The sequence below is a fragment of the Gymnogyps californianus genome, chromosome 11 (genome assembly GCF_018139145.2).
Source record: "Gymnogyps californianus isolate 813 chromosome 11, ASM1813914v2, whole genome shotgun sequence".
In the NCBI taxonomy this organism is placed as follows: domain Eukaryota; kingdom Metazoa; phylum Chordata; class Aves; order Accipitriformes; family Cathartidae; genus Gymnogyps; species Gymnogyps californianus.
Genome location: NC_059481.1, coordinates 6,924,862 through 6,951,815, shown reverse-complemented (window position 1 = coordinate 6,951,815; position 26,954 = coordinate 6,924,862). Strand labels below are relative to the sequence as shown.

Here is a 26,954-nt window from a genome sequence, read left to right as displayed (position 1 = left end):
AAAATTTGGGGCAGTGGGAGAAGGATGTGCAAGAGAGAAAGATTTGTTTACATCTATGCAGTTCTCAAGCATAAATGGATTTAATGGCATTATGCATGTTGTCAATTGATTACAAAAAAAATTGGTACCAAAGAGTGTTGTCTGTTAACAGCTGCTCATAACATTTATCCTGCTAAATATACAGCAGTCTAAAATGACAGTACATGCACTATTTTAAAATCAAGGTTTTCTATCCATATTTATCATATGTCTACATGTAATTGTTGAACAAAATGTAACTCAAGCTCTTTTCCAAGACTATCTAAAGTAGTCAAGTATCCCTGACAGATTAGGATTGCTGTTAATACACAACACAGTTTTTAGGGAGTTAATTGCAATCAACAATTACTTACTGCTTGAGACATCACAATATGCTAAATAGAAATTCAAAGGTTTGGAAAGTTTAAAGAACTGGACCTTTCTTGCCTTCCATTTGTTTCTAAATGCCAAATCAATCATCAATCATGACAGTCTCTTGCTACGTAAATGATTTTCCTGAACTGGTTTCCTTCAAAAACATTTTTACCAATTAAATATTTTATTGACTAAGCACATTATTTTTCTATGAGCATTTACATCTACCTCTTTCTAACCACTTGTTTATTCAGATGAGGTATCTACAGCAGATCCACAAAAAATTGTAAAAGAAAAATCTCCTACTTGGATTGTTAACCAAAAAAAGCATTTTTTTACACAGCTGTATGAAGCAGTCTATGCTACATTATTTACACAGAAATTATTCACTGTAAATAACACCAAATCCAAACACAATAGTAATGAATCTTCTTGTCCTAAAAAAAGTAATAATTGAATATATTGAAAGTAATCTTCAAAATCTGTAGTAAGTTAAAGGAATTAATGACGTAAGAGGAAAACCACAGTCAAACAAATATCCTGTGCTTTGCCATTGGAATATTTCCCAATTGCAATCTGCAATTTGTCTTTAATACTTGAATTCTTCATACAGCTTCCAAACAATTTTGAATAGACCCTGGAATAATTTACATTTTGTTCCTCAGAGATGCTGTATGTATTTTCATAATAAGCACTGGAAACTGATGGTATTTACAGTACTAGACCTACACTCACGTAAGTGCACTTCAGAATAGGTTTAGAAGCTGCAGATCCTGTACTGTTTAGAGATCAATTGTCAAAGGATCAGAGCGCATTCTACAAACCATAAAAATCCCTTACCTTAACACGGCTCACTGCCTCTTGGGCCTGCATCATTCTTATGTTTTTGGAAGGGTTGCGCTCAGAGAGCAGCTGTGTAGAGCCCAGGTAATTGGCTGCAAAGATGATTCCATCAATGAGGTCTTCAGGTTCACAAGGTCCTGGAACTGACATGAGACATTTGCAGTTACTGCCTTTCAAAAGAGGGTAGAGAGATGGGAAATTGAATAAAGGATATCGAGGCTTGAACAACCTTTTTAATACCTTTTCTAATATGCAACAGGTAACGAAATCCAGTGCAAAATAAATGATGTTTTTCCCTATAATTATTTCCCAAAAAAAACATATTAACTGAACATACAGTATTTAAAACATTGCATAATGGTTTAACTGTGGAATTCTAGAGGAAAATCATTGGAAATTTTTTCCTGTGCTGCACTGATATATTGCAAGTTTCAGAAATGCTGTTAGGTTCCTTTATTGTAACTTTCTTACTATTTATATGTATGACTGTTACAGTGCATGAGCTAAACTTCTGCTTGAATACAGATTTGTGTTTCCACATTTGTTTGAGATGTTTGTGGAAGTACACAGTCCCCAAACATTATCGTTACAATGCCATTACAATGGGCACAAAGGTGTACTTTGCTTCAGCAAAAGTCCACCATGAAACTTAACATTTAAGGAAGTTCAGGAAACAAGAAAAGTAGGTATCTTGATGTTGTTTAGTCATGTGTAACGCCAGAATTCAGAGACTGATAGAAAAATACAGTTCCCAGGCTGGTACAGACTGTATAAACAGAGAGCTGGAGAAACATGCTTCAGTACAGGAGTTCAATAAAACATTCACGGTCTAATCAATGGCATTGCACAACAGGTCATACAGCCTTTTCCTCTGAAAGCAGGGAAGTCACAGAAGGCAGTTATGGAAATGGAGCACGTGGAAAGAGCATGAAAAATTTCACGTTAAAAAAGAGAGGAAAATAGTGGAACTTAAAAACATCTTGATATTTTTTAAAGTTTAGCCTTCATTCAACAAAATGCCTTTGCATACACTTAGTATTAATTACATACTGACTCTGGTGAGATTCTAACATTAACTCGTATTTTGCAAGTTGTTTCTTTCCAAGGATGAAAAAGAGGGGGCAGGGAGAAGAGAGTAAAGGATAGTATTTATAACATACTGGGACTACGATCATCATGCTCTTTATTCAGCTGTTAAGCTTTACATCTAGCTTGATTAGATCAACAGTAAAGAACAGTCATTCCAGAGTTTGGATGAAATCTCTCGACAGTGAATATTTTCTGTTCCTCAAAAGTTTTAGAAAAGAAATTTGCTTTGAGCTGTATCAACTTGCCAAGCTGCTAACACATTTTTTTGAAGTACATCAATCTCACGTGTGAGGAGAAGAATGACACTGAAGGGAGATGCTAATTTAAAAAAAAGTTTTACTGCACAGTGGGTTAGTTCAATTTATTTATAATCAATTGAATGTGGAAGATTAATATGTGGAGAAGGAAAAATATACAGCATGCTATGCTGATGAAATTTACTGAAATAGTGGTTTGCACATGTATCTTTTAGTGAGCATTCCTATCCCTGTTTTCCCATTCTAATTTAGAGGAAGTCTTCCAACAGAAAATAAACTTGATTAAAAGAAGTGACCTTCTTCAAGCAATGTTGCTGACACCTATACTTCCGTCCAGACCTCACATTCGCCCGCTGGAAATCTCAATCCCCAGCAAAAAACCCACAGTCTTTGTATTTCAGTAACCAAAGTATATAAACACACATATATATTTGTACCAGTCCTGCACTCTTCAGAGACCTGATATTAACTAACAATGCTCACAGAAAATGGAGCTATTTGTTTTGGTAGCAAACACTGTAGTTTCAAGCTTTGAAAGGATAATTATATACCACAGGAGGACACATTTTGTTTTAGATCACATCCATACAAATCCAGTAATGGTTTAGGATCCTCATTATAACTCAGAATAGAATTCTGTGGAATTTAAAATACTCAAAGTATTGGGAAAGAATAAACAAATATCATGACAATCTCCACTGAAAGTGTGAAAATCCTCAATGAAATCCTTGGGAAGCCACTAATTTAAAAAGTCACTGAAACTCTTCACGAAAGCCAAGTCTTTCAATACCTCAAAAAACAATCCTTGTTCCTGCAGCACTAATTCACTGAATGAAATCAAAGAAAATGAAAATTCCACAAGAACTCCATTTACTATATCTCTGTTCCTCTTTGCTTACATCTTTGCACCATGACATTTTTCAGCAGATGGATGATGTATTTTATATGGTACCTCTTCTGATGATGTCATTCATATGTCTTTTCAGGCCTAAAACATAGTCTCATACATCTGTACTTCTTTCAGCATGCAACAAAACATTAATGTTGCATCATATTGACATCTTGTTTCAAGGGTAGCAAAGAGGGAAATTAATTAAAGATGTGAATTTTATGTTAAGTTAGCAAAACTTCATTAGATGCCTGCATCAACACGCTCATTCAAAATTAAAGTGGCTTTAATTTTGTTTTCCTTCATTCACTTCAGGCTAAGTAAATCAGGCTAAATTGAATCAAGGTTGCTTTAACTCTGAAATATGCTTACCCACATAATGTTTAAATCAGTTTAACTAACTTCCTTTAGTAGTTAATTTAGAGTAATTTTCTTGAAATATTTTGTGTGTCTGAAAAAAAGTAAAATGGCAATTCTTGGTACAAATTCTAATACAGTCATTACTACATCAAGCAAAGACCAAAATTCTAAGAGTCTGCAGGATTTGTCAACAAAAAAAGTTGTGCTGGTTATTTAAAACATATCAGCCCCTTAATCTACCTCCTTTCCATCCCAAAAGCTCTGGCTGAACTCAGGAAAGCTTGTTTTCTCTTCAGTTATTTTCAAGAATGTAGAATTTGGCCCACTTCTGGTTATACTGGTGCTTTATACATCTTTGAGCAAGGCATTTTTGTCTTGATTTCCAAGTCATTGATAGGCTACATCAAAGGCACTTTCCTTTCAAATTCATGTTTAGAGATCTATTTTTACATATACACTGCTAGCATCTCCGAGCATGAAACGGTAATCCCAACCATATCTTAGGGGTCTGTGAAAGTAATGAGTGTTACAAAGGAAAAAAACAAATTATTCTCACGTCTTGGTTGTTTGGTGACAGCGATGGTGTTTTTAACTAATTTGTCTCAAAAACTTCTTGAACATGGAAATAAGCTAGAGTTTTAAGCAATTTTATAATCCTGGTTTTATTTATTTGGATTCTTTAAAGATTGGGATTTTTTTGGTTGGGTATGGTTTCATCATCTCTTCATAACATTAGAAATTCATTTTTTGCAGAATCATTATACTGGCAACAAATTCTGCAACATCATGTATAAAAAACCAGCACATATAAAATGCTTATAGCAATAGCTAATACAGACAACACCCCTCCCGCCCCCCCCACCCCCCCCCCCCAAAAAAAGGCATGTTGGGCATAAAACATTTCCAACATGCATTTCCTATCATGAAGGCAATGTAAGCAATTGTCGGGTAAAATAAGACATCTGTTGGAAGGATGGAATAGTATTGCAAATTGCCAGGGTCAAACTGGGTTACCTGAGTGTTTCCTTCCCTTATCTCTGACTGCTTTAAATAATATAAAAATGCAGACTTGGCTGAGGTCGCAGCTCATCAGAGCACGTAAGCATGCCCTTGACTGTAAGCATGTGTAAGGCTTACTGATGAGGAAGGGAAGAAGAAAGAAATAGATTTGAAACTTGAAGATTAGTTCGATGTGAACAAAGACTGGAATTTTATGTTGAGTATTGGTGCTTAAACATTAGATAACTATTTCTGAAAAATCTAACTGTAAATTTCTGCACTATCTTATAAATGCAATAGAGATTACTTGGTTTTCTGCTGAGCTATTAATGCAACAAGTATAAACATATTTCTAGACTAAGTAGACTAGGTCTAAATATTTTTAAATAACTTTTGTATTCGTAATATAAGAAAAAGAATACTCATTCAATAATTCAGCATAACTGAATTTAATAATCTGTTAGGAACATATTTTATATTTATCTAAAATCATGTGTAAACCAAGGATTCAGACAGTATTTAGAGACTGCGCTCAGAGCACAGAAGCACTTTCAACTTCCTGCTGAGAACCATCATACTCCATGAAGTCACTGAGACCTTAGGGTGCGTGGCACTGCAGCAGATTTTGCATAAAGAGTAAATGGACACAGGGCATATGTCACCTTGCAGAATGGCTATCTACAAGTTCCATATTTTGGCTGATTTCTTTACTTCATCATGGTTGTTACTGTGCAAGGGAATGAGATTTATGGTGATAGGACAAATACAGGGAGCAAAAAGGCCACAACCCCTGAACATGGAACTACTACTGAAACCATTCTAATAGCAAAAGGACACATTTGCAATATTTTTTGTGCCTGTTATCTAATTTGTTTTTATGTCCACATGGCATATGAAAAATATTAAGTATTAATAGAGATATAGATATAGCTACTGTAGTTAAGGAGTCATGCTGAAAGTTAAGCGCCTGAACAGCTGAATATGAATATAACCAGAATATGGTTGTGGTATCGCCGTCAAAGCTCAGGGAAGACCAGGGAGTGTTAGCTAGCAGAATCTTTTCCATGTGCAGTAGGGTCCTGTTCCTTTTGGGACTCTACATACAAATTAATAATAAAAACTGTGTTTTTCTTTGAATTCAGAGAGCAGTCGTGTTAGCTATCATAAGCTCCTAGTAAGCTACATATTTATTTGGATTAGACAATGCCATATAATACCTGCAACAGAAAAAGCCTAATAGATAGCTTATCTTCACAAACTGTGTGACTATAGAAAAAAAATCAGCGAAAGCAAAACGATTGAACTAAAAAAAAAAGTATTATGCTATCTAAAAGAGTATACTGACCCCTTTCCAACAGAGTAGTGAGCTGATTGGTAAGGAAAGAAAAAGACGTAACCTTTTTATCCCAATAAAATTAAAATGCGCAGTTGTATCTGCAAGTGCTGTGAGGGGTGAATTTTCTAGTCTGTTTTAAAGCTCTACTCATGCAGGCCTCCCTTTCTAGTTGCCCACTATACAATCAGTAGATGCTTATTACAAAGTATCAGCTTGCTTTCTTGGGAATGCATTTAATTTACCTCTATTTAGGGCCTGTTAGCCAGTACATGCCAAGTGTTACGTGTAATTTCCTTCAGACGTCAATCTGTGTAGAAGGGGCAATCTTTGAACTTTCCATTTGCTCTAGCTTGTCAAGGAAATTACTAAAAGCAGAAGTTGCTAGTCAAGCTGAAGAGATCAGGGAATAGAAGAAAAATGCGTTGGACATTCTAATATTATTCTAAATCACAGTAAGTTTTCCCTGAGTTGAGAATGGCATTAGAAATCAAGTTTTTAACATTCATTTATGGTTTCCATTGTAGGGAAGAGTGTGTTCATGGCAGATCTAAGGGGTCAGATCCTTAGAAGTTTCCTACTGTCTTTTCTCACTTTACAGTGTAGACATTTCCTTTGCAGGAAGAGTGTATGCATTTTCCCCGTACAAAGTTCTTCAGCTGTCTGTGAATCACAGAATGATAAAGTTTTTCAGTATAATCCCGTTTTATCTCTGACCGCCTTCTTGTGTTAATAAATTGACTTACTCTTCTCCAAACACAAAATACATAATAGCAGTGCAAAGGGGATTGAAGAACCACATGAAAGCATGGCTCTCCTAAAAAGAGGATTGGATTACCAATTTTTTGTGAGATCAGGAGAACCTTTCCCTTTGTGCCGACAACTGAGATTCCCAGAGTGTGGTAACGGGCATCACATCAAAGTGATACAGGGGCTGCTCTGAACAGTTAAATGACTCCTTCCTCTGTGCAAGGCCATGAAGAGCAGGGTGCTCTTATACCTTCATAAATCTCCACCCTGCTGGGGCCCACTGTTACCACCTTTTTTACCCTCTTCCAGATTTGTAGTTGTCTCCATCCTCACCTTAATCCTTCTGAGAGTTCTATGTGCTCCTCCTTTTTATCACCACCAGGCTCCCATTGCCACAGCGGGGGATGAAAATGTTAAATACTTCAATACTTAAACTTTTCAGCTGTATTGTCTTGGGTTTGACTGGTTTTTAGAACTGTGATCTTTAAAACATATTAAAGCATTTGCTTCCATTTTATCCTACTTTAACTATGGATGATGTAAAACTTACCATCAACAAAACTTGGAAATGAAGACACTTTCTTTGTCTGTTGAGAAATAAAAATGGTATAGCTGTAACAAAATCGTTTTCACAAACTGAGCTGAATTCATATTATATTTAAACAGCTGACCATTGTTTAAAAAAAAATCAAATTTCTCTGTATAACTTCTGCATAGCCGCTATTTAGCACAGTGAAACACATTACATCACAGTAATTAACCAAATGTAACTGTTACATAGTGCTGTTTACCTGGAATCTCAAAGCATTTTAAGCAGATCCTACCATACAAAAAAATAAGGTAGGGTGGGGGGAAGAACATGAAAATGACCTAGGAAGTCAGCTGTCAAATGAGCAATGCAAACCAGCAATTCCCAGTCCGATAGTTTGTCCACTAGATCACATTGCCTGTTAACGATATCCCAAATTTCCCATTACGAACATCTGACAATATTCTACAAAGCAAGATTCTGGGTCAGTGAATAAAAAGAACTGTCCCTGATTGCACAGTACATAGCATTACACTTAATCTCAGCAGGGGCCACAACAGTGATCTTTTTATGCCTCTGTCTCTATTCTCAATAAACAGATAGAGTCCTTCCCTTTGCTTGTCTTTTGCCAGCCTCCTCAAGCATTCCTGTTTCCAGGAAAAAGGCCGATTCTCCATTATGGGAAAAGGCTTTAGAAATGTGCCTCTTCAGTAATGTAACAGGCTACAGGCTAAATACATGTTTTTGAGATAACAGACTTCTGCTTTTAAGTCTGAATTTCATTTCATTGTGTCTAGCCTCAAGCATAACCTCATTCTGCATTCTTAGATGTCTTCTTTGCTCCAGTCTTCGGTGACAAGAGCAGGTCTGTCTATCACTGCGTCTTTTTCACAGCTGACTGAGCCAGGACACATCTTACCACAGAGGCCACTCAAAAAGATGCAAACCATTTGAGCCTTCAGCACTGAATGATGTGCTTGATATTAGGGGTTATTTAAAGAGAATTATTCCTGTGGGAATTAAGCAGTCCTTTGCTTTCAAAGACTGACGGGAGTGGGGAGGGAGGGCGGAGAAAAAAAGCAGGAGCCCATTTCTTTTTGATGCTACTTTTGCTCTCCAATAATCCAAAAAGAGAATTTCTGAAGTGTTCTCCCTATTCTGTATGTCATCAGAAAATTTTAGGCTTGAGCAGATGCCGTGGACAGTTACATAAAATGAATGTGGCAGCAACAAATTCAGGGGTATAGTTCAAAGGCTTTTCAGAATATGCAGACATGGTATTTATTGTCAGTTCAGGAAAAGAAACAGAGCCTAAGTATGTGTGTGTGAGAAGGAGAAAGCTGACAATTTGGTGCCTGCTGTCCCTCACGGAAGCCTGACCACAGGAAGACAGGCAGCAGAACGGCCTAACGGCCTAAGGTACCTACCTCAGGTGTATTATTATTGTCAACTGGTCCATTAAGATCTGAACGCTGTTGCTTCCTTGGCTGCTCTAAACCATTGCATATCTACAAGAAAAAAGAGAAAGGATTTCAAATGCTTTTCTCTTCTGACAAGCTTCAAAACAAAGTAGAGATTTCAGTGGAAGTCAATGGTACAAAGATAGTCAGAAAATTTTCACCAGATTAAATTACATTCAGAAAATTCTAATAAAAATTCATAAAACATTAACATATGAAACTACTTAGCATGTTCTCCATTATTTTATGACAGTCACTGGTCATGAAGCTGTTCTGTGTAGTTATTTATATGTAGTTAGTTATATGTATTTATACGTAGTTATTTATATGCAATCAATATTCATTACTGATACTGAAATATCATATTGTGATATAATAGTTGGAATTTCCTATTGTATTTTAGCAAATATAAGATTCATAAAAATTTTGAGCTGTTTAATTATAATAAAAGATCTACTTGATGTCAATAATAAGTCGTGTCAATTATCATTAAGTAGCAGTTACACCACTGATTTAAACTAAATTATTTTGTTTCAATGCAAATTTTTCACATGAAATTAAGCCAAATGCTGACATGTTCAAATTGTTCAGAAACCAAAGTCAGAATTTTTAAATGTGTTTATTCTCAGTACTGGACAAAATCAAAATAGTCCTAACAGCCACCTCTGAGCTGAAAAACAGAATCCTAGCACTGAATATAGGATTCTGTGTTCATGGGAGGTACCTCATGGCATCTCCTTCCTTTTGGGCCAAGCAAATCTACAGGAGGCTGGCAGCACAGCTTCAGGCTTCTGAAGAAATGTAAAAGGGAAAATATAAAACCTTACACAAGGAAAATACTAAGTTTTTTAAACTATGGAATACTCTTTTTCTTCTACATTCCAGTATTCTCAGGGGCAGAATTTCTTCTCCAGACCTGGCACAAGTCACAGAACACCAGCACCCGGTACAGGGAGTGCCCGTGTCCCATACGTACCAAGAAAGTGAAGTTTTCATGACTCAGAGGTTCAGTGTTAGAAATCTGGAAAACCAAGGTGATTTCTGGAACAAATTTTTATGGTTTAGGATATTTCAGTTTCCTTTTTTCTCAATTTCCCCATTATGTATAAAAAAGAGTGCCTAAATGCCACTGTCATTGCAAGGCTTCACAAATAAGAACTTCTATCAACAACTGTGCAAATGGAAAACACTGAGCCAGTGTTATGTCAAAGGGTCAGCCTGAATGTTACATGTGAACACAACTTCTTGTCTTCTGACTTTCAAATGCAATATGTAGCTGTCATCAAAGAAAGCCTGCATGTTCATCTCTAGACAAATTATTCCCTATGAGTAATAGTCAGCTGAACGAAATGTCCTAATGAAGTAAGCACATTAGAGCTATTAGCTCAGTAATGCTAATTCTCAGGTAAGACAATATACACAAAACAAAAATTCACCCAAGTAGTAAGCAGGATTTTAGGAAAGAAAAGACTGAGATATACACAGAGCACCAAGACTTGGGGACCCACTGACTAGTGCCCTGTCTACATGGCTGTGGTAGCTAAGAAGCTTACCATATCCCTGCTTATAAATGCTATTCTGTTTGAGAAAAGACAAATCTAATTATATTGCATGGCTAAACTAATATGGAGCAATATGTGTTGATGTGCAGTGAAACGTATTAATGAGGTAAACAAATATCTAGAGGGCTTTAATAAAACAAGCATAATAATCATACATTATTCCCTAAAATAGCAGGATTAGATCAAGTATGCTTTAAGCAGGGAAAATGACATGGCCACAATGAAGATACATTAAACTGTAAACAGTGGCAGCAAACAGAATGTTAATACTTTTAAAACTCTGTCAGTTCTGATTACCACACACTTGACTGAACTGAAAATGCACCTGCATATAAAGAAGGAAATGGCTGACTGGTTTAGTAAGCATACCCTGGGTGCTATAAACATTACTGAAACATGTCTCTGTCACAAATCCTCTATGTCGATGGACTTATTCAGCCCTGGGGATCATAATACCGATCATGCTCTTTGGCAATAGCTGCATATATAATTCTATATAGTCTTAATATAAAATATGACTAAACACTTGCATGACATTTTGTTTTTGATTTACACATAGCTGTAATTCCCATTTTCAGGATTTTAGGAATATAAACAAGCCTTGCTTGTTTATTGTTTCCTAGTCACATATGTAGTATATGTGTATCACATATGTAGTATATATGTTGTTATTGTGTACTGGCTGGGTTCCAAAGAGAAGTCTGTGCAGAATACCTGATGAATTGGGACCAATCACATCACCTCTACAAGGAACGTAATAAATGTTTTTTACTTACTATTTGGTGTCTGTACATGAAGGCCAATTTTTTTCTTCCCAGTGTTTCGCCTATGTGTTTAGGAGCCCCAGTCTAATTAGGCAGAATCCCAGGTACAAAGAATTCTTCCATTTCTTTTATGCACATCTGTGCACACAATATGTTCTACCTCTGGCTGATCTATTAACACTTTGTTCTTTAAAAATGTTGTGATGGGGAGGGGAGGGTGTCACTGTGAGCACTTCCTCCAAACAAAGCTGTGTGTAGTATCACATTCTTGAGATCTTCTCAGCTTTGGAGTGTAGCACACCCTGTGTCCCTTCAGCAGCAGCACATATAAGGGGAGCTGTGCCTGTCTGAGACTTTCTGTGCCCAACATCTGCCTGCAAATATGTGGGCTGTTACAATGACCCTTTACAAAATAAGGGTTGAGATCTTCATGCTAAAGAAATATTTGCTAACATGGTATCCCAGAAGCAAAGGGCAGAAAGAAGTACAGGGACAAGGGCTTCTGTCTCTTTCCGTAAGACTTACAGTGTCAAAGGAGAGAACTATGCAGACTAGGCACGGCTATATCTCCAATGCACAGTTACAAACCATGTAGTCTTGTACATATGGAAGGAGATGCTTCTAGACCAAGGATGAAGGGACTGTTTTGGAACTTCTTTTTTGGAATCATTTTTAGAAAACATAAATTGTGATATTCAGTGTGGGCTGGAAGTTGGTTCATGCTCCCAGGTGACCTGACCAATGTCAAATAAATTATCATACTCGATACTTGCTTTCTTCATGTTTCTTACACAGTTTCCAATTTATATTGTCGTTTTAAGTGTTATGATAGCTACAAAAATCACACTTGAGGGAAACACTTATAAGGTATTACAAATACTTTATACCCTGACTTGCAGTTTAGAAGAGGACCTAAAGCTAAACCAGAAATCTGGAACTGACTGCACACTAACACAGAGGTACAGCTATGTTAAAAGTCTCTTATCCTAGGATAAGATTCTGATAAGAGGACAGATTCTGCAAAGGAAAGATACAAAAATATTAAAATATTAAAGGTGTAGTGTTATTAATACTTTTGCCTCTGGGCAAGTACTGAGGCAGTGAGGCAGCAGAAAATGCCATCTTTAGGCCAAGAGGAAAATCATACTCTACTTATTTGAGGTCACTGAAGCATCTATGCACATCTTTCAGAAATAAGCCTGCAGCTCTACCCATGCCCAGGGCAGCCCTGTCCTGATGGCTAATTGCCAGGCCTGGGGCCACCTGGGCTTCCCTCCTCCCACCAATCTTGCAGGGCCCCTCCCAGCCAACCAGACCCCCTTTATGACCACCCCTTCCTGCAGCATGAAGCTCCTCCTAGCTGGAGGTGAGGGCTGGTAAGGATTGAGTTCTGCTGTTTCTTAACACTACTGCTTGTTTACTCCAGTATAAGCTGTTTAGCTTTTCAGTCAAAAGCTCATCTCAGCAATATGGTCCTCCTCCAAGTTGCCACCTGTGTTCCTGAATGCTGCTGTGGTGCTCGGTGCTGATGAAGCACTTTCCTGCTGGACGACGTTCTGCTGGAAACCAGCAGGTTAGTCCCTTTCTTGATTTATTCAGAGGAATAATTTGTCTGAGAGGAATGAAAGATTAGTTTTTTCAGAATTGTTAACCCTTTTGGTAAAGAGTTGGTAAGCAAGCACTGAGTGCAGCTCAAAGACGTGGTGAGGCTTTATTACTATGTTTAAACGTTTGAATAATGACACTTATGATCCATACCTGCCAATCTCTTTACTAGCAATACTGTTCAAATATTATCAAATAATGTGTTCAGAAACCAAAGTACTGGCTTATATATTTTGAAACTCATCTTGAAGACTACTAAGCTTCTTGGAAAAGAGACATTTTGTGGTAGGTTCCAATTGAAAAAGGTTCCTTGTGGTAGGCTCCAAGAAGAAAAAACCTTCTTGGAAAAGAGATGTTTTGTGGTACGTTGACTAGATTATTAAGTTACCTGTTGCACAAGTAAACCAACAGATCTAATTGACTTTTCATCCAGATTTGTTGTCTCCCTCTAGAACGAAGGTAAAGCAGATGGGTATTGTTATGTTTGTCACTTAAGGACAAAACTTCAGTTTCTAGTTTCAACTTCTGTGACCTTCTGTTGGTTTCTGAAGACAGTTTATCATTAGGCCATATGTCCTCCTGTTATTTAAACACTACTATGTTTACAGAAACACATCAAGGTGCATCTAAAACATCTTTTTGAATCAAGAGATGGTAACCTAGTAATAAGTCTATTATGGTGGTACTATTCCTATTAAACTACATGACTGAAATAACCTCTCTCGTAGATGCTGGTGATGTGTAGTGGGAATGGCTTAATGTACCCTTACTGAGCTGCTGTGTTAGTTATCGTAACATCAGTAACATGCTATTGTCAGTAGGAGCAATTTGATCCAGCAGGATACACTTAGAAAGACAGAATCTGAATGAGGCAGTTCTTGACTAGCTGAAGGATTTCTGATTTTGATCACAGAAAAAAAAGGCCAGACTTCACGTTCTATTCTCTCACGAAGATTCCATTACTTATGTGCCAATTTAGAGGTAGTGCCAGCACACGTCAGAAGTGAAGAGGAAAATATTTGTAGAAAGGACTAGTTCCAAGTAAGCAAGTAGAGTTAGAGCATGGAACTGGTATTATGAAAAGAGAAGGAGTCAAAGTAAGTTTAGAGATTTAAGCATTCCACAAAAGAATTTCAATACTCTATCCAATTTCAATAAACATTAAAACAATCACCAATTTATTTTTATCATCTTAAAGAACTAAGAGGTTTTTTGTCCTTGCATGTATTTAAAATTGAGAACCAGCCATGATAAGAGTTTCAGAGAAATAGCTGTGCTGGATGGTGCATTTTTATGTAGATGTAGTTTGCAGTGCATGCTGCCTTCTGCTTTAAACTTGCCAGAGAAGACTGTCACTAATGCATCTTTAAGTAAGAGGCACTGGTTTTGCTGTCTTCTGGTGTCAGGAGTTTATTGCTAAAAAGCCATGACTCAGCTAATGAGCACAGAGAAACTGGTTTTGTTTGAGACTGTTTGGACTGTTTAGCACTTTTCAGTAAGTACGTACACTTGCTAAGTTTGGGAACTGTCACTCAGTAATAGCTATTTAATACTTCTGCCCCACAGCTGCCTAGAACACACGGGAGAATGCAGCAAGCTTTTTAATACTCTTTATTTACACCCATTTGTGTTTTCCACAAATTCTATCAAATGCATCCCATAATACTCAGACTGAATTCCAGTAAGACATTTCCAAGATACACGTTTTCTAAAATGTCTACCATCTTTGCTGCTTCAGACTGGTCTAAGGGTGAGATCTTTTACAGACAAAAGACTCCTGGATTTGGGCTCTTTGCAGCAGAAGAGCACTGTGCCCATGCCAAGAGAAGGGAACAAACCTCAAATATTTTTGTCAATACCGAGCTCTACTAGTACAGGTAAACAAAACACAGTAGCAGCACTGATGTGTGCAAAGGTGTTGGAGAACAAACTGAGACAAAAAAGAAGACTTTGTAAAATTTTCTTTCACAAATTCTTTGTTAGTGACATTTTATCCGTCTCTGAATGTCCATGTGGAAAAAGTGTAAGGGCATAGCCTAGATGGAAGTTGTGAAATGAGACTAACACTGCAGAAGCTCATGGGGTCCCTACCGGAGGAGTCTGTATGAGCATGTTTGGTTAGGTTCTCAAATGTATGCCAGTGATACAAAAGTATGCTTGAGAAATGAGAAGCAACAGGATTCATGTGTCACAGGCAGCATCATTAAAAAGTAGACTTCCCTCTAAGGTCCTCCTTATTAATGATGATAATGGCAAATCCTTGTTTCTTCAAAAGGGTATAGGTGAAGGTAGGGTGTTGGTGCTGTTTAAAACTTTATCTGTTATTGTTGGTAAATAGATCTGTTTGAATAGGGTAGGAGAGACTATGCATACTCAGGAGCCTGCAGTCTGAAATCTAAGTAGATGAGACATTAAGAACAAAGGGCTGATTAGATGGTCAATGCTCAAGTGTTGAGTCCCATAGTCATCTTTAGTCCCCACTCATCAGAAGTAGCTCTCAGGCCATGCCAATGCCAGTATTTCATAAATTATGACTCTAGTTGGGATGAAAAGAGTAAACTCTGCCACATATGAGGTTCCAGAGAGCAGCAATTATGTAATTACAAGTCCCATTAGTGCAAAAGAGACCTTCCATTGGTATTATTTCAGCTGCTGTCCAATGTTTTGCTAACTTTTTTCTTTAATTATGCTACCTGACTGTATATGGTTAGCATTAACTTAGTATTAGTAAAATAATAGGCAATGCCATCATTCTCTGCCGATGTCTTATGGGTGCAATAGGAGAAACTAAAGTTCGAAATGCTGTCAGGGAGCAGCAGGATGGGCCTGGGACTGCCCCATGAGAAGGAAGCAGGACAGGATACGTTGCAGTGAACTGATCTGGAGACAAGTTTTTTGTGGTTCAAGCTTTGGCTTAGACCAGGCCCTTGTTCATATTTTGTGTGGCACAAGCACTCATCTGCAACAGGAGACTACTCTCATTTTCCACCTAATAAACCTGTTCCTAGGTTGATTATTGGTGTGCCACGCCAACAATATTCTAGCTAAACCTGAAGCTATGCAAATGTAACAGCATTCCAAAAATAAAAAAACTTCAAGTCAACAGCAACTACTTTTGCACAGGAACACCTCATCACTTTAAAATTTCTGGTCATATTGTATGCTAGTATCAGTTAAATGAGCCATTCAGTTCCTCCTCCTCCTTATTCCACCCAAAGATATACCTAAGTCAGTTAATTCATGGGTTTTTTTACAATAAAAACTGTGGTAATTCAGGAGAATTACATCAATAGGGTGTCTGACCATATTAGACTTCTCTGCATGAAGCTGAAACATATAAAATGAAATTATAAGCAAAAAAGAAAATTTTTGATGTGTCAGATACATTACCAATTGGCTCAGTCTGAGATGACTAAGATGTCAAATGGGGGTGGGGGAAACTCCTAGCTTGAGGAAGTTGTTAAATTTGAGTTGTGTCATAAAATGCCCAAAATCAGTTTCAACTTCATAGATGTAATGCCTTTCTTAAATAATGTAAGCATGGAAAACCTGCAAGAAATGAAAGTTGTACTAAGCAGTGAGTTAGAGCAAATATACACTCTAAATATATTCTAGGTTTCCCTCAGGCTTGTCTAGCGCAAATCCTCTCCTACACTTCCCTAGAGGTATTTACAAATAAAGGCTCATACAAGCAAGCTCATATATCCCCTAAGTTTTCAAGGGTAAGCATGTATATTTAAGACTGGAGACTGACCCACACTGAAAGTAAAATGAGATGCTTGCTTACTTTATTTTCCATTCTCTGTAGATTTTTGGGCCTTTCTTAGAAGTGACTACTGTTCTCTGGTGATTAATTGCTGAAAGCAAACCTAGCAACTGGAACCTTTAAAATCACATTTGTCTACTGGTTACTTAACATTTTGTATGGAAGACAACTGCTAGCATTTATCATGGGCTAAGAATTAATAACTATATATTTTTAAAGGTATGTAAAAATGCATTGTGTATCAGTTACTGTTAACTAACCTGAAATTTTATGCAGCAGTATTACCACCTATGGGAGGCAGGAAAGGAGGAGAGGAGCAGAAACATGAAAAAAAGCTAAGGACAGCACAGTATGTGCATAAAACCACAAAATGCACATTCCTGTTTGCTTATTGTTTACAAAAACTGACATACACATAGTATCTTGGTTTAACTTAAAAGCATTCAAATCTACATTTACTTAAAGAATTGGGGCAAAAAAGTGTTCCATATGCAGTATGTATGCTTCTGTGTCATCCCTCTCACCATGATATTTTGTACTGTGTGATGCACACTTACAATAACTGAAATCTTTTAGCAAAATGACAAAACCAAGGATGTTCCAAGCAAATTCTCTGCAAACAATGTTTGGCATGCAAATCTACTGACAATGGCCTTGGTTTTTCTCCTTTCACTATGTAAGAACTTTATTGTAATTAAAATAATAACTATCTCAGTTTCACAAATGAGACACAGGTTCATTTAGACAGTACACTAATTGCATCCATCCCTTAGACATTTTATAGACAATTTTAAAATAATTGAATGCTCCAGAAGAAAAACCAAGTCCTCTGCGCTTTATCTAAATTCTTTGAGGTCCAACATCTATGTTAAAGGTCCAGCCACACCTCATGTTAAGGACATTTAAGAACCTGTTAAGTATAAAACCCACTTTAGCAGAAATGGATACTGTACGCTTATTCTAATGCCCTCACAATGAGCCTGATTTTTAGATAAAGCTGAGGATGATAAGCAACCTGCAGTAGGTGAACAGAATACAGCAAGATAAGACCAGTCTTGTTATGATAAACACATTCAAGTAATGCTTGCCAAAGATTATCTAACTTGCTTTTTAATCTTTCTTTTATATCCCTGGAGGCTTGGGGTGGGGGAGGGGAGAATCTCCTCATGTCTCCATTTGTGAGCTTCTGTATCTCCATAAGAAATGCTGCTTCACAACTTTATGCCTTGGAGCCCTATGTGCTCTTCTCTTCAGTGAAGATGCCCACAGCAGCTTTGCCCTGTCTCCTTTCTTACAAATTAAATGCATGTCTTGTCACCCAGTTTGTTTATCCCTTCCTGCTGCACTGAAATGGATACCTGTACTGCTGTATCTCTACTTTCCTTTCTCTCTCCATATTTGAAGGAATGAAATATTGTGTGTTGTTTAATGCTCTATCCCTTAGACAACAGTTCGTGGTTTTTATGACGAGTGATTGTACTCACTCAATGGCTAATGCCAGCCAGTGGCTACCTATCACAGCAATGCTTCCTCCATTATTAAAAAAGATTAAGGCATTGGCCCAAGACTGACTGGAAATAACAACTAAAGCTCAGACAGGCAACTCAGAAATACTTAGGTCCCTTTGTTTATTTTCCCACCAGCGGCAGTTACATCAATATCCTGGTGTTACAAAACCCCCAGTTGTTAGCAGTCTGGCAAGAATAATAAAGGTACAAAGCAATTCAGCTCAACCTCTGCTAAACAAACTTTGAAAGAGTACAAGAAGATGTTGAAATGGAAGTCTATTTTGAATTCTGTTTTGAATTAGCAATCATTCAGGGGAAAGAAACCCAACAATTTCTTATTCAAGAGCTCCTCTTCTCTTTTGTTCTGCAAATACTTTCAAAACTTATAAGCAGCAACATTCCCAGTAGCAGCTGCTGGTGCACTGTGCCAGAAAGACCATCAGTAGTCTAAAACATGCTAACTAGACTTCTCTGCTCCTAGCCAATACCTAGTAACTATTCAAACCATTCAAGATCATCAAGCTTATTCACACAAGCTAGAATGTTTATGCTGGCAGTAAGGCACTGAATGTAGTAAGTCACACAACTGGTTCTAATTATACTTCTGAAAATAGAATGTAGAAATGAATATTAAAAACTTGCTGTAGATATGGGAAATCTGAAAATATCCTAAGATTTCTTGTTCACAATTATAATAAAGGTCAACCTGTTTCATCAGCATATACTTAAACATTTGATTTCCTGTTACTGTTTTTCAGAGGAATTGTCATATTTTAATGTCTGTTTTTAATGGAATCATCTAGATTAAATTGTGTGACTGTGGAGCACTTAACTATAGAAAATCATAATATTTACAGATTTGATAAAGCTGAAACAGGAAACTTATACCTCTAAAGTTTAATTAAAGATAAGGCAAAATAGTTCACTTATCCTTACTAGTCTGTCATCTAAATACAGGTTATGTTGTACCTCTTTTAGGTAGAGCTCTCTTCATTGCAGAAGATAACTAATATTCAGCTGCATATAACTTCAGAGATGCAAAGTCAAAGCTTTAAACTGACCTTAGAGCAAAGGGAATTAGATATGTGTCTCTACAAGGAAGTAATCACATTAAATTTGAAACTTGAAAAAAAGAAGAAAGCCTCACACCTCTGTTCCTCTAGAAAAGCTTGAGCTTCATTCCCAGGTTCTTTTTTCTGGCACTCAACATTAGAACAAGAAAAGATCATGCATGGTTTAAATTAACATCTACACCATTCTTGTGATAGAACTGCTTAACACCATTTTTCATACAAGTAAAGCTCCTATTTCTTCCTTCTTGCCAAGGTCAAGATATGCCCAGCTAGTACAAAACCACAGCAACGTGCAGGCACTTCTTGCAGTTGTTTCTAACATATGCAGTATCTAGCCTTGGCATACATTCTATTGAAAACAAAAGAAACTAAAAGTAATCACCCACTAAGGCAGTGGAACAGGAGCCCTTAATGGAAAAAAAAAAAAAAACCAAAAAAACAAACTTAAAACTGGGGTCAGCATTGAAATAGTTGAAGGTTATCTAGTGTGTCACTGCAGAATAAAAATAGTGTAAATAAACTAGTTTTGCCCCATGCATCAGGAATACCTTGTTTTACTTAGAATTGTCTGTTCTCTGTGCAAAACCTCTTTCCTAGTTCTCTACCTAAACAGACTACATTCAGCACCTTTTTCTAAACATACAATGTGATTATGTAGCTGTGAATGCAATACGGAGTAAAAAAGTAAAAATATTGCTCTCTAATTCTGTTTGGAATAACTAATATAACATTTGTATAATGCCTCTGACAGTCTGGTTAAACAAAGAACCTCATACCTGTTCTTGTGGCCACTTCTGTCTGTCCTCTGGGGTTCGTGACTTTGCTTTAAACCCTCTAGGCACATCTCCACTGTGCTTAGAGGCAGATGGGATATTCAGTGATTTCGGCCTCCCCTCATGCCTGTTCGTACTGTGAACAGCTTCTCCCTTTGAACAAGTCTCTTTATAGTCATGTGCCATGTTTTCAGTCCCAGTGTGCTCTGGACTCATTTCTGTTGTACTATTAATACTGCTCATGCTCATACTCATTTTGATTTCTGCTACAATCTGGTCAATGTCCTCTTCCTGCTCTTCCAGCTCTGCATCCCCTTTTCTAGAATGGTATGGTGATATTCCCTGCGAGTTTCCATTAGCCTCCGCTGGGTAATAGTCCGGATAGCCACCTTCACTTTGACAATACTGTATGTTTTCTTCTTGGTCTTGAATCTCCAAAGATGACACTTCATCCTCCACAATCTGAATGCCGTTATCTTGGCCTTCCTGCCACTCTTGCCTGTCCGTCACCTCATTTTCATCTTGATGCTGAATTTTACCTTCAGCCCATTCTTCTACAGCTTCCTGACATTCATCTGTTTCAACATGGTGTTCCTCATGGGGAGCATACTCCTCCCCATTGCAGTCCATTCCTTCCAGGTAACTGTCATCCTCTGGACAGTATCTAATGTAGTATGTGATCCCCTCCTCTTCTTCTGGCAAGCCTTCATCATAGTCCTCCTCCTCAGAGGTGTTATTCACATAGTCAGAGCTGGAGTCACCATCTCCACTATGATCATTGCACTCATGTTCCACAGGTGTAGGACTACCTTGTCTGACAGTTGCTAGTTCTGCCTCTTTTGCTGCATAATCTTCAATAGGAAGGTCACTTTCTTCATTTTCAGGCTCCCTGTTGTGAGATGAAGTAGGGCAAGCTCTCACTCTGTGATCCAGCATGCTGGCTGTAGTGCTTTGACGTTTCCTGTTTGCCATAGCCAACTCCTTATATGACAATCATTTCTAAGCAATCACTGTAGGGAAGATGGAAAAACACACATTCAGGAAAAGGTCATCAGTAGAGATCAGTGATGTTAGTAGCAAACAAACTGATAGATTTATTTGGTAAAAAGGACAAGTTTGTAGATATTTAAACCAGATTCACAGACAGCTAGCTTTTAAAATGCTTATGTTATGGAACCATGAAATCAAAGTAATAACTTGCAGGCTGAAAGGAACAGAAAGTTCTACATTTATGCTAAATGTATTCTAGTGTAGGATCTCCTCTGTCAATTTCACAGAGAATTAATCCTGAACTTTGATATTAGTTTTCTTTTTCTTGCCAGTAAGGGGTCATGCTTTGATTGCTATGCAGTAAACAGGAGCTCTTTTCAGTTTCCAGCTTAGGCATTTCTTTAATGTGTACTGAAACCATATATTTAGTATCTGACCTGCTCTTACCAAAACTAAGGGAAAATAAGTCTATTAACTTGGCAGTCACATAGGGCACTAAAGGATAACGCACTGTTACTAAGTTATTAAAAAAATCACTCACTGGTTTATTAGCTCTTACTAGCTGGATGCCATTAAGTATCTCCCATTCTTAAACCAAATATTGTTTTTAGAATAGACTATTTCAGTTGGAAGGGACCTACAACAATCATCTAGTCCAACTGCCTGACCAATTCAGGGCTGACCAAGCTAAAGCGTGTTAAGGGCATTGTCCAAATGCCTCTTGAACGCTGACAGGCTTGGGGCATTCACCACCTCTCTAGGAAGCCTGTTCCAGTGTTTGACCATCCTCTCAGTAAAGAAATGCTTCCTAATGTCCAGTCTAAACCTCCCCTGGTGCAGCTTTGAACCATTCCCACACGGTCTACCCCTGGATACCAGGGAGAAGAGATCAGCACCTCCCTCTCCCCTTCCCTTCCTCAGGAAGCTGTAGGCAGTGATGAGGTCGCCCCTCAGCCTCCTCTTCTCCAAACTAGACAAGCCCAAAGTCCTTAGCTGTTCCTCATAAGATATTCCTTCCAGCCCTTTCACCAGCTTTGTTGCCCTCCTCTGGACACATATAAGGACCTTCACATCCCTCTTAAATTGTGGGGCCCAGAACTGCACGCAGTACTCCAGGTGGGGCTGCACCAACGCTGAATACAGTGGGATAATCGCCTCTTTTGACCGGCTGGTTATACTGTGTTTGCACCCCAGGATGCGGTTTGCTCTCTTGGCTGCCAGAGCACACTGCTGCCTCACATTGAGCCTGCTGTTGACCAGCACCCCCAGATCCCTTTCTGCAGGGCTGCTCTCCAGCTGCTCTTCTCACAACTTATACTTGTGCCCGGCATTACTCTGTCCCACATGCAGAATCTGGCATTTCGACTTGTTAAACTTCATCCCATTAATCATAGCCCAATGCTCCAATCTATCTAGATCCCTCTGCAAGATTGTTTTTCAACCAATCTAATCTATATGCCAGGAAAAAAGACATTTACAAGAAAAGCTCATTAATTCTTCCCACGAAATACTTGTGCTACTTTAAATTACATATTTTTGTCTAAATACTGGATTCTAAATAAATAAGCAGAGATAATATGAACTGTATCAAAAATAGTCAAAATAAAGAAAATAGCTAGTTCTAGACAGGCTTGACAACTGTGATCTGCCGTGTGTGATTTGGATGGGGGAAACAACATACTTTCAGTATATATGTTTCTCTGTGTATTTCATTGTTGTATGCTTATGGTAAGCTTGACCTGTGCAGTTACTTAATTGGGATGAACTGAGCTGAGATACAGGCTTCTGAAATGCACCACACAACTGCATGCTTTCTATATGCATATAAAAAAGGCATGTCAGCCAACCACATGATCACTTTGACGTAACCAGTTTCCCAAGTCTTGTGTGCACACATAGAGCAATAAAACTAGCATGGACCTAGAGGATTAGAGGAGCTATATAGAGATGAATTTCCTAGGCATTATGAATTCAAAAATATACTGTCACTGTAACCTAAAACCTCACAGATATCCCTGCAGAATTTCTGATACCACAAGGAAAACCCCAAACCTTAGTTTGTGACAAATCCAGGAATCTGATGCATCTATGGATTAGTGCAGTGGCACCACGTGGCAAATCTAAGCTCTCCATGAAACAGGGATTCTAGATTCTGGGATACAAAGCAGAGATGCATGTTAGTCACAGGAGGAGACATGAAAGGAACCCAGCATGTGAAGCTCTCTAGTTATTGATACCTTGCAGAATTAGTCCTGACAGAAAGCTTTGAAGTAAATAATGTATCTGAAGTTTTAAACAAGAAAATCAGAGAAGGCAAAGCTTTCCCAGTGATTACTTGCACCTTCTCACTATTAGAAGAACTAGCAGACTTGTATTACAAGAGTTTCTCAATATGATCTGTATGCCCACTATGATCCCTTTAATAAACTAGCTATCGATTCTTACTTTGGAGTCAATTATAAGAAACTCAGAACACCAAGCCATCTGTCCACTAGTGTTGCCTCTGATTTAGTTAGTTCTACTTACTGCAAACTAAGGATGTTTTTATACTGTGATTGCAGTATAAACAAAACTTATTTTACATTGGATTAAAATAGCAATCTAGTTACAACACTGCAATGCTCTGTACAGGCTGCAAAAAACTGCCCCCAAGCAAGATAAATTGCTTGTATGACCAGATCAGGAATGGGTAAGCACACTTACACAAACATGTCTAAAACAAGTTAAGACTGAGTACTACAAAAAAGATATTTTTGAATGGCAATGCAAGAAAGAACTACAAACACCTCATCTGTCTTATCTGGAAGTTATTTCTTGTCAAGAACAGAACAAATTAGTGTCTCTTAGGGGAAGAACTGTTCTCATCTGCAGTGGCCTCCGTCTACTAGTCATTGGAAATGTTCTCCATATTAAGTAATATTTAGAGATTTACAGTGCAGTAGACCCTGCACACAATTCACTACAGTGTAGCTGAACATAAAGAAGCACAAAGCATGAAAAACAAGCACAGTTTGAAACTCGTGACTCAGATTTTCCTAAAGCATATGGAGATGAGAACACTGAGCCAGACAGTATAATGGAGTTTTTCCACCCACATCTAAGAATCTTCATTTAGTATCCAGGCCCTGAAACTGTCTTAAGTGGTATCACTGCAGTGATACCCTTTTATAAATTCCAGTAGTTGAATGTTCATAGATGTTACTTACCTGCAAGAAAATCCGCTGCACGCTAGATACTGTATAACAGTGCATGTCACAGGAAGCCATTCGTACATACTCTGAGAGCCAAAAGCCAGTGGCTAGACAGGGCATGAGCCTAGAAAGGGAGGGATCGCTGATGCATGGCAGCTACAACAGCTGTGGGGAAATTGCCAGGTTAGGGCCCCTGAGGACTCTAAGAAAATGGTTATCAGCTCGGCAGCATTAATGACAGCAGCTGCAGTTCTCCCCCAACAGTGGCATGTGAAAGTGCAGCATATGCACTATGGGACGGAGTGTAAAGAACGAACTTCAAATAAATAGTGGTAGACTGGAAACTTTTTAGACCATAGGTGATTAGAAATAGAGAAATGAATTCCTCTCAAGCATGTCTACCACTGGCATACTAGAAGGACATAGGAAACTGCTTTTCAGTTAATTCAGTCTGAGGCCATGACTGAAGACAGTGCTTTACCCCTGTATGCTGAAATTGAAGCACATGTTCCCAATGGAGGTAAAATAAGCCTGATTTTTCGGTAAGAGGCAAGGCTGATTTTAATGCTATGGAAACTGAAGTTGCAAAGCAATCTCTGCACAACAGTTATAATTGTAGTTGGCCTCCTTACCTTTGCCATCTTCTCAGTCAGGCACTACTTTTTAGGAAACCAAGTACTGATCACATTAAAATAAAAAGGCAGAATTTATTATTCTCAGCCTCTGAATTGCAGACTGAATGTGCACTGATATACCATCTTCAAATATGAAATGCAACTTCTACAACTGGACTGACATCTGAATTACTAAACAGAGTTTTCAAACAAAGTCTGAGAATTGCTCTTTATGGAGCTGCACATTGTTTTCTTGACAGAAATGTAACAGCTGTATTTTAACTCAAATATTAGAACAGCCAAGGTAGCCTAGTTTTCTTCCACTGTTTCAAAATATCTCTCAGGCTTCCTAGAAAAATACTTTAGTCTTACATTAGGTGTAGCATAACCTGAATCTTTTAAAACCTAAAATCGTTCTAAGCTTTTTCTAAGTTGTCTCATGTCACACAGCAAGGTGCTAGTTCCTGACGGCCACAGGTCCAAACTCTTCCATCTTCTCGTCTACAGAGATGTTAGTTTATCTATGTGGGTGACAACTAACTGAACCCGATGTATTCAGATGTTAAAATAACAAAAACTGAACTTGGATGTTTTTTGAGAAATGCAATAGATACCAAATTTTTACCACGCATTCTGCTATTCAGTCTACTGTGCAGAAGCCTTCTGAGTCACCTACTGCAGGGATAAATACTTTTCATAATTTTATCAATAAATCTACGGTGTTAGAAGGTTACATAGCTACTATTCGCATATCAGTTACTAAGAATGCTCTTGACATTGGAGAAAATACTGGATTTCTATCTAACACTACTCCAATGTCCTCTGAAGTGAAGACAGGAGTAATGATTTACTGGATCCAGAGGCACTTTATTCATAAAGGCTTCAACTGAGTCAACAGATCATTTCCTCTGCTTGGTGTAAGACTCCCTCCTACTTCTGGTATCTCAGCTCCCTCCTTGATAGTGGAGAGTTAGGTCAAACGTCTGTATCACTCCAAGTGCATTTTTCAGCTTCTGACTGGGGGGGAAAGAAGTGTTCCTGAGAACACGGAGGGTCAGTGCCGTATCCTTCTTTATTCTCCTCAGGATTCCGTAATTTTATCTTGCTGAGACAAGCAAATGCTGATTTGTGTTGTACAGTGCACCGCTAAGCTCCATCAGTGTTGTCAAGATCAGTGATTAAGGGGCCAAGTTACATAGCATTCTCAATAAAATTGTTTTGCTTTCAATAATGGTTTTGCTTTATTTTTCTTAAGTTTCCCTGCCTCGGCTCAATGTTGAAAGGAAAAGGAAATCAATCTCCAGAAAACACACGCTGCATTTCTATGTGGCAGTAAAAAGGAGTATGCATAGGGGAAGCAATCTCTTCTGCTCCTAGAAACAGGACTACTGGCTTACAGCTGGAATTTATTCTAATCAGTGCTCATTATAGAGTCATTAGCTTTCTCTGAATTCCTTGCACCTAATCCCAGACAGCTGCAGAGAGCGTTTATGGAACTTAACACTGCTACATCTTTTCACCTGTGTAGAAAGATATGTTCACTACTTTCTTCCCATGGAGAGAGACCAATTAAATTAGCATTAAAAATGGGAAATGGTACACAATTGTAAACATGGTGATAAAGTGAAATACCTAGTATAATATTCCTGGCTGTGTTTAAAGGACTGCTTTACATATGTACTTGATTCACAAGCTGAATAGCATTCTAGTGGGAGCAAAACAAGCTCTCTGATAGTTTTTCATTTAACATGCATAGTGATCCGAGGGGACTGTGGATGGAGGGGGGGGGTTGTTAGCTTCTTTTGGCAACAAACATGTACTATTGCATGCTTATCTACAGCCAAATGATCTTTTGAGCCCTGCTTTTGCAACCTGTAGGTGAACCTAAGAGTTTTACTGGCCTCAATTTGATATACTCGCTTTATTTTGCAAGGCCTCTTTCCTGTGCTTCTCCCCAGGTTCCTTTCTTCATCTACTTCTCAGTCTCCTTTCTCCCACACTTCAAATATCTGTACCCTTTGTCGGTTTTGACAAAATTCCCACGCAAGTTTTGCTTCCCTGAAATTGTTCAATACCTCCTATTTTCCCCAAATATCCAGTACAATCTAGCTGCTATTAAATTGGTTCTAAGAAGATATAACTCTCTATCCTTTGTAAGTCATCTTCAGATGTAAGTGGAACATAAGCTTTGCAACACAATTTACCA

General features: G+C 38.0%; 1 protein-coding gene across 2 annotated transcripts in view; it reads right to left on the bottom strand.

Moving 5' to 3' along the window:
* The window catches only part of APBA2 (amyloid beta precursor protein binding family A member 2), a 48,493-nt gene extending 25,455 nt beyond the window's left edge, over nucleotides 1-23,038 (bottom strand). For both annotated transcript variants that reach the window (XM_050903127.1, XM_050903124.1), the window contains exons 1-5: nucleotides 22,996-23,038; nucleotides 19,957-20,963; nucleotides 8,870-8,950; nucleotides 7,464-7,500; nucleotides 1,234-1,379 (exon numbers count right to left, since the gene is read on the bottom strand). In XM_050903127.1, coding sequence (XP_050759084.1) covers nucleotides 1,234-1,379; nucleotides 7,464-7,500; nucleotides 8,870-8,950; nucleotides 19,957-20,925 — 1,233 coding nt within the window. In that variant the 5' untranslated portion in view covers nucleotides 20,926-20,963; nucleotides 22,996-23,038. The remainder of the gene's footprint in view (nucleotides 1-1,233; nucleotides 1,380-7,463; nucleotides 7,501-8,869; nucleotides 8,951-19,956; nucleotides 20,964-22,995) is intronic.
* Between the last annotated feature and the right edge of the window lie 3,916 nt (nucleotides 23,039-26,954).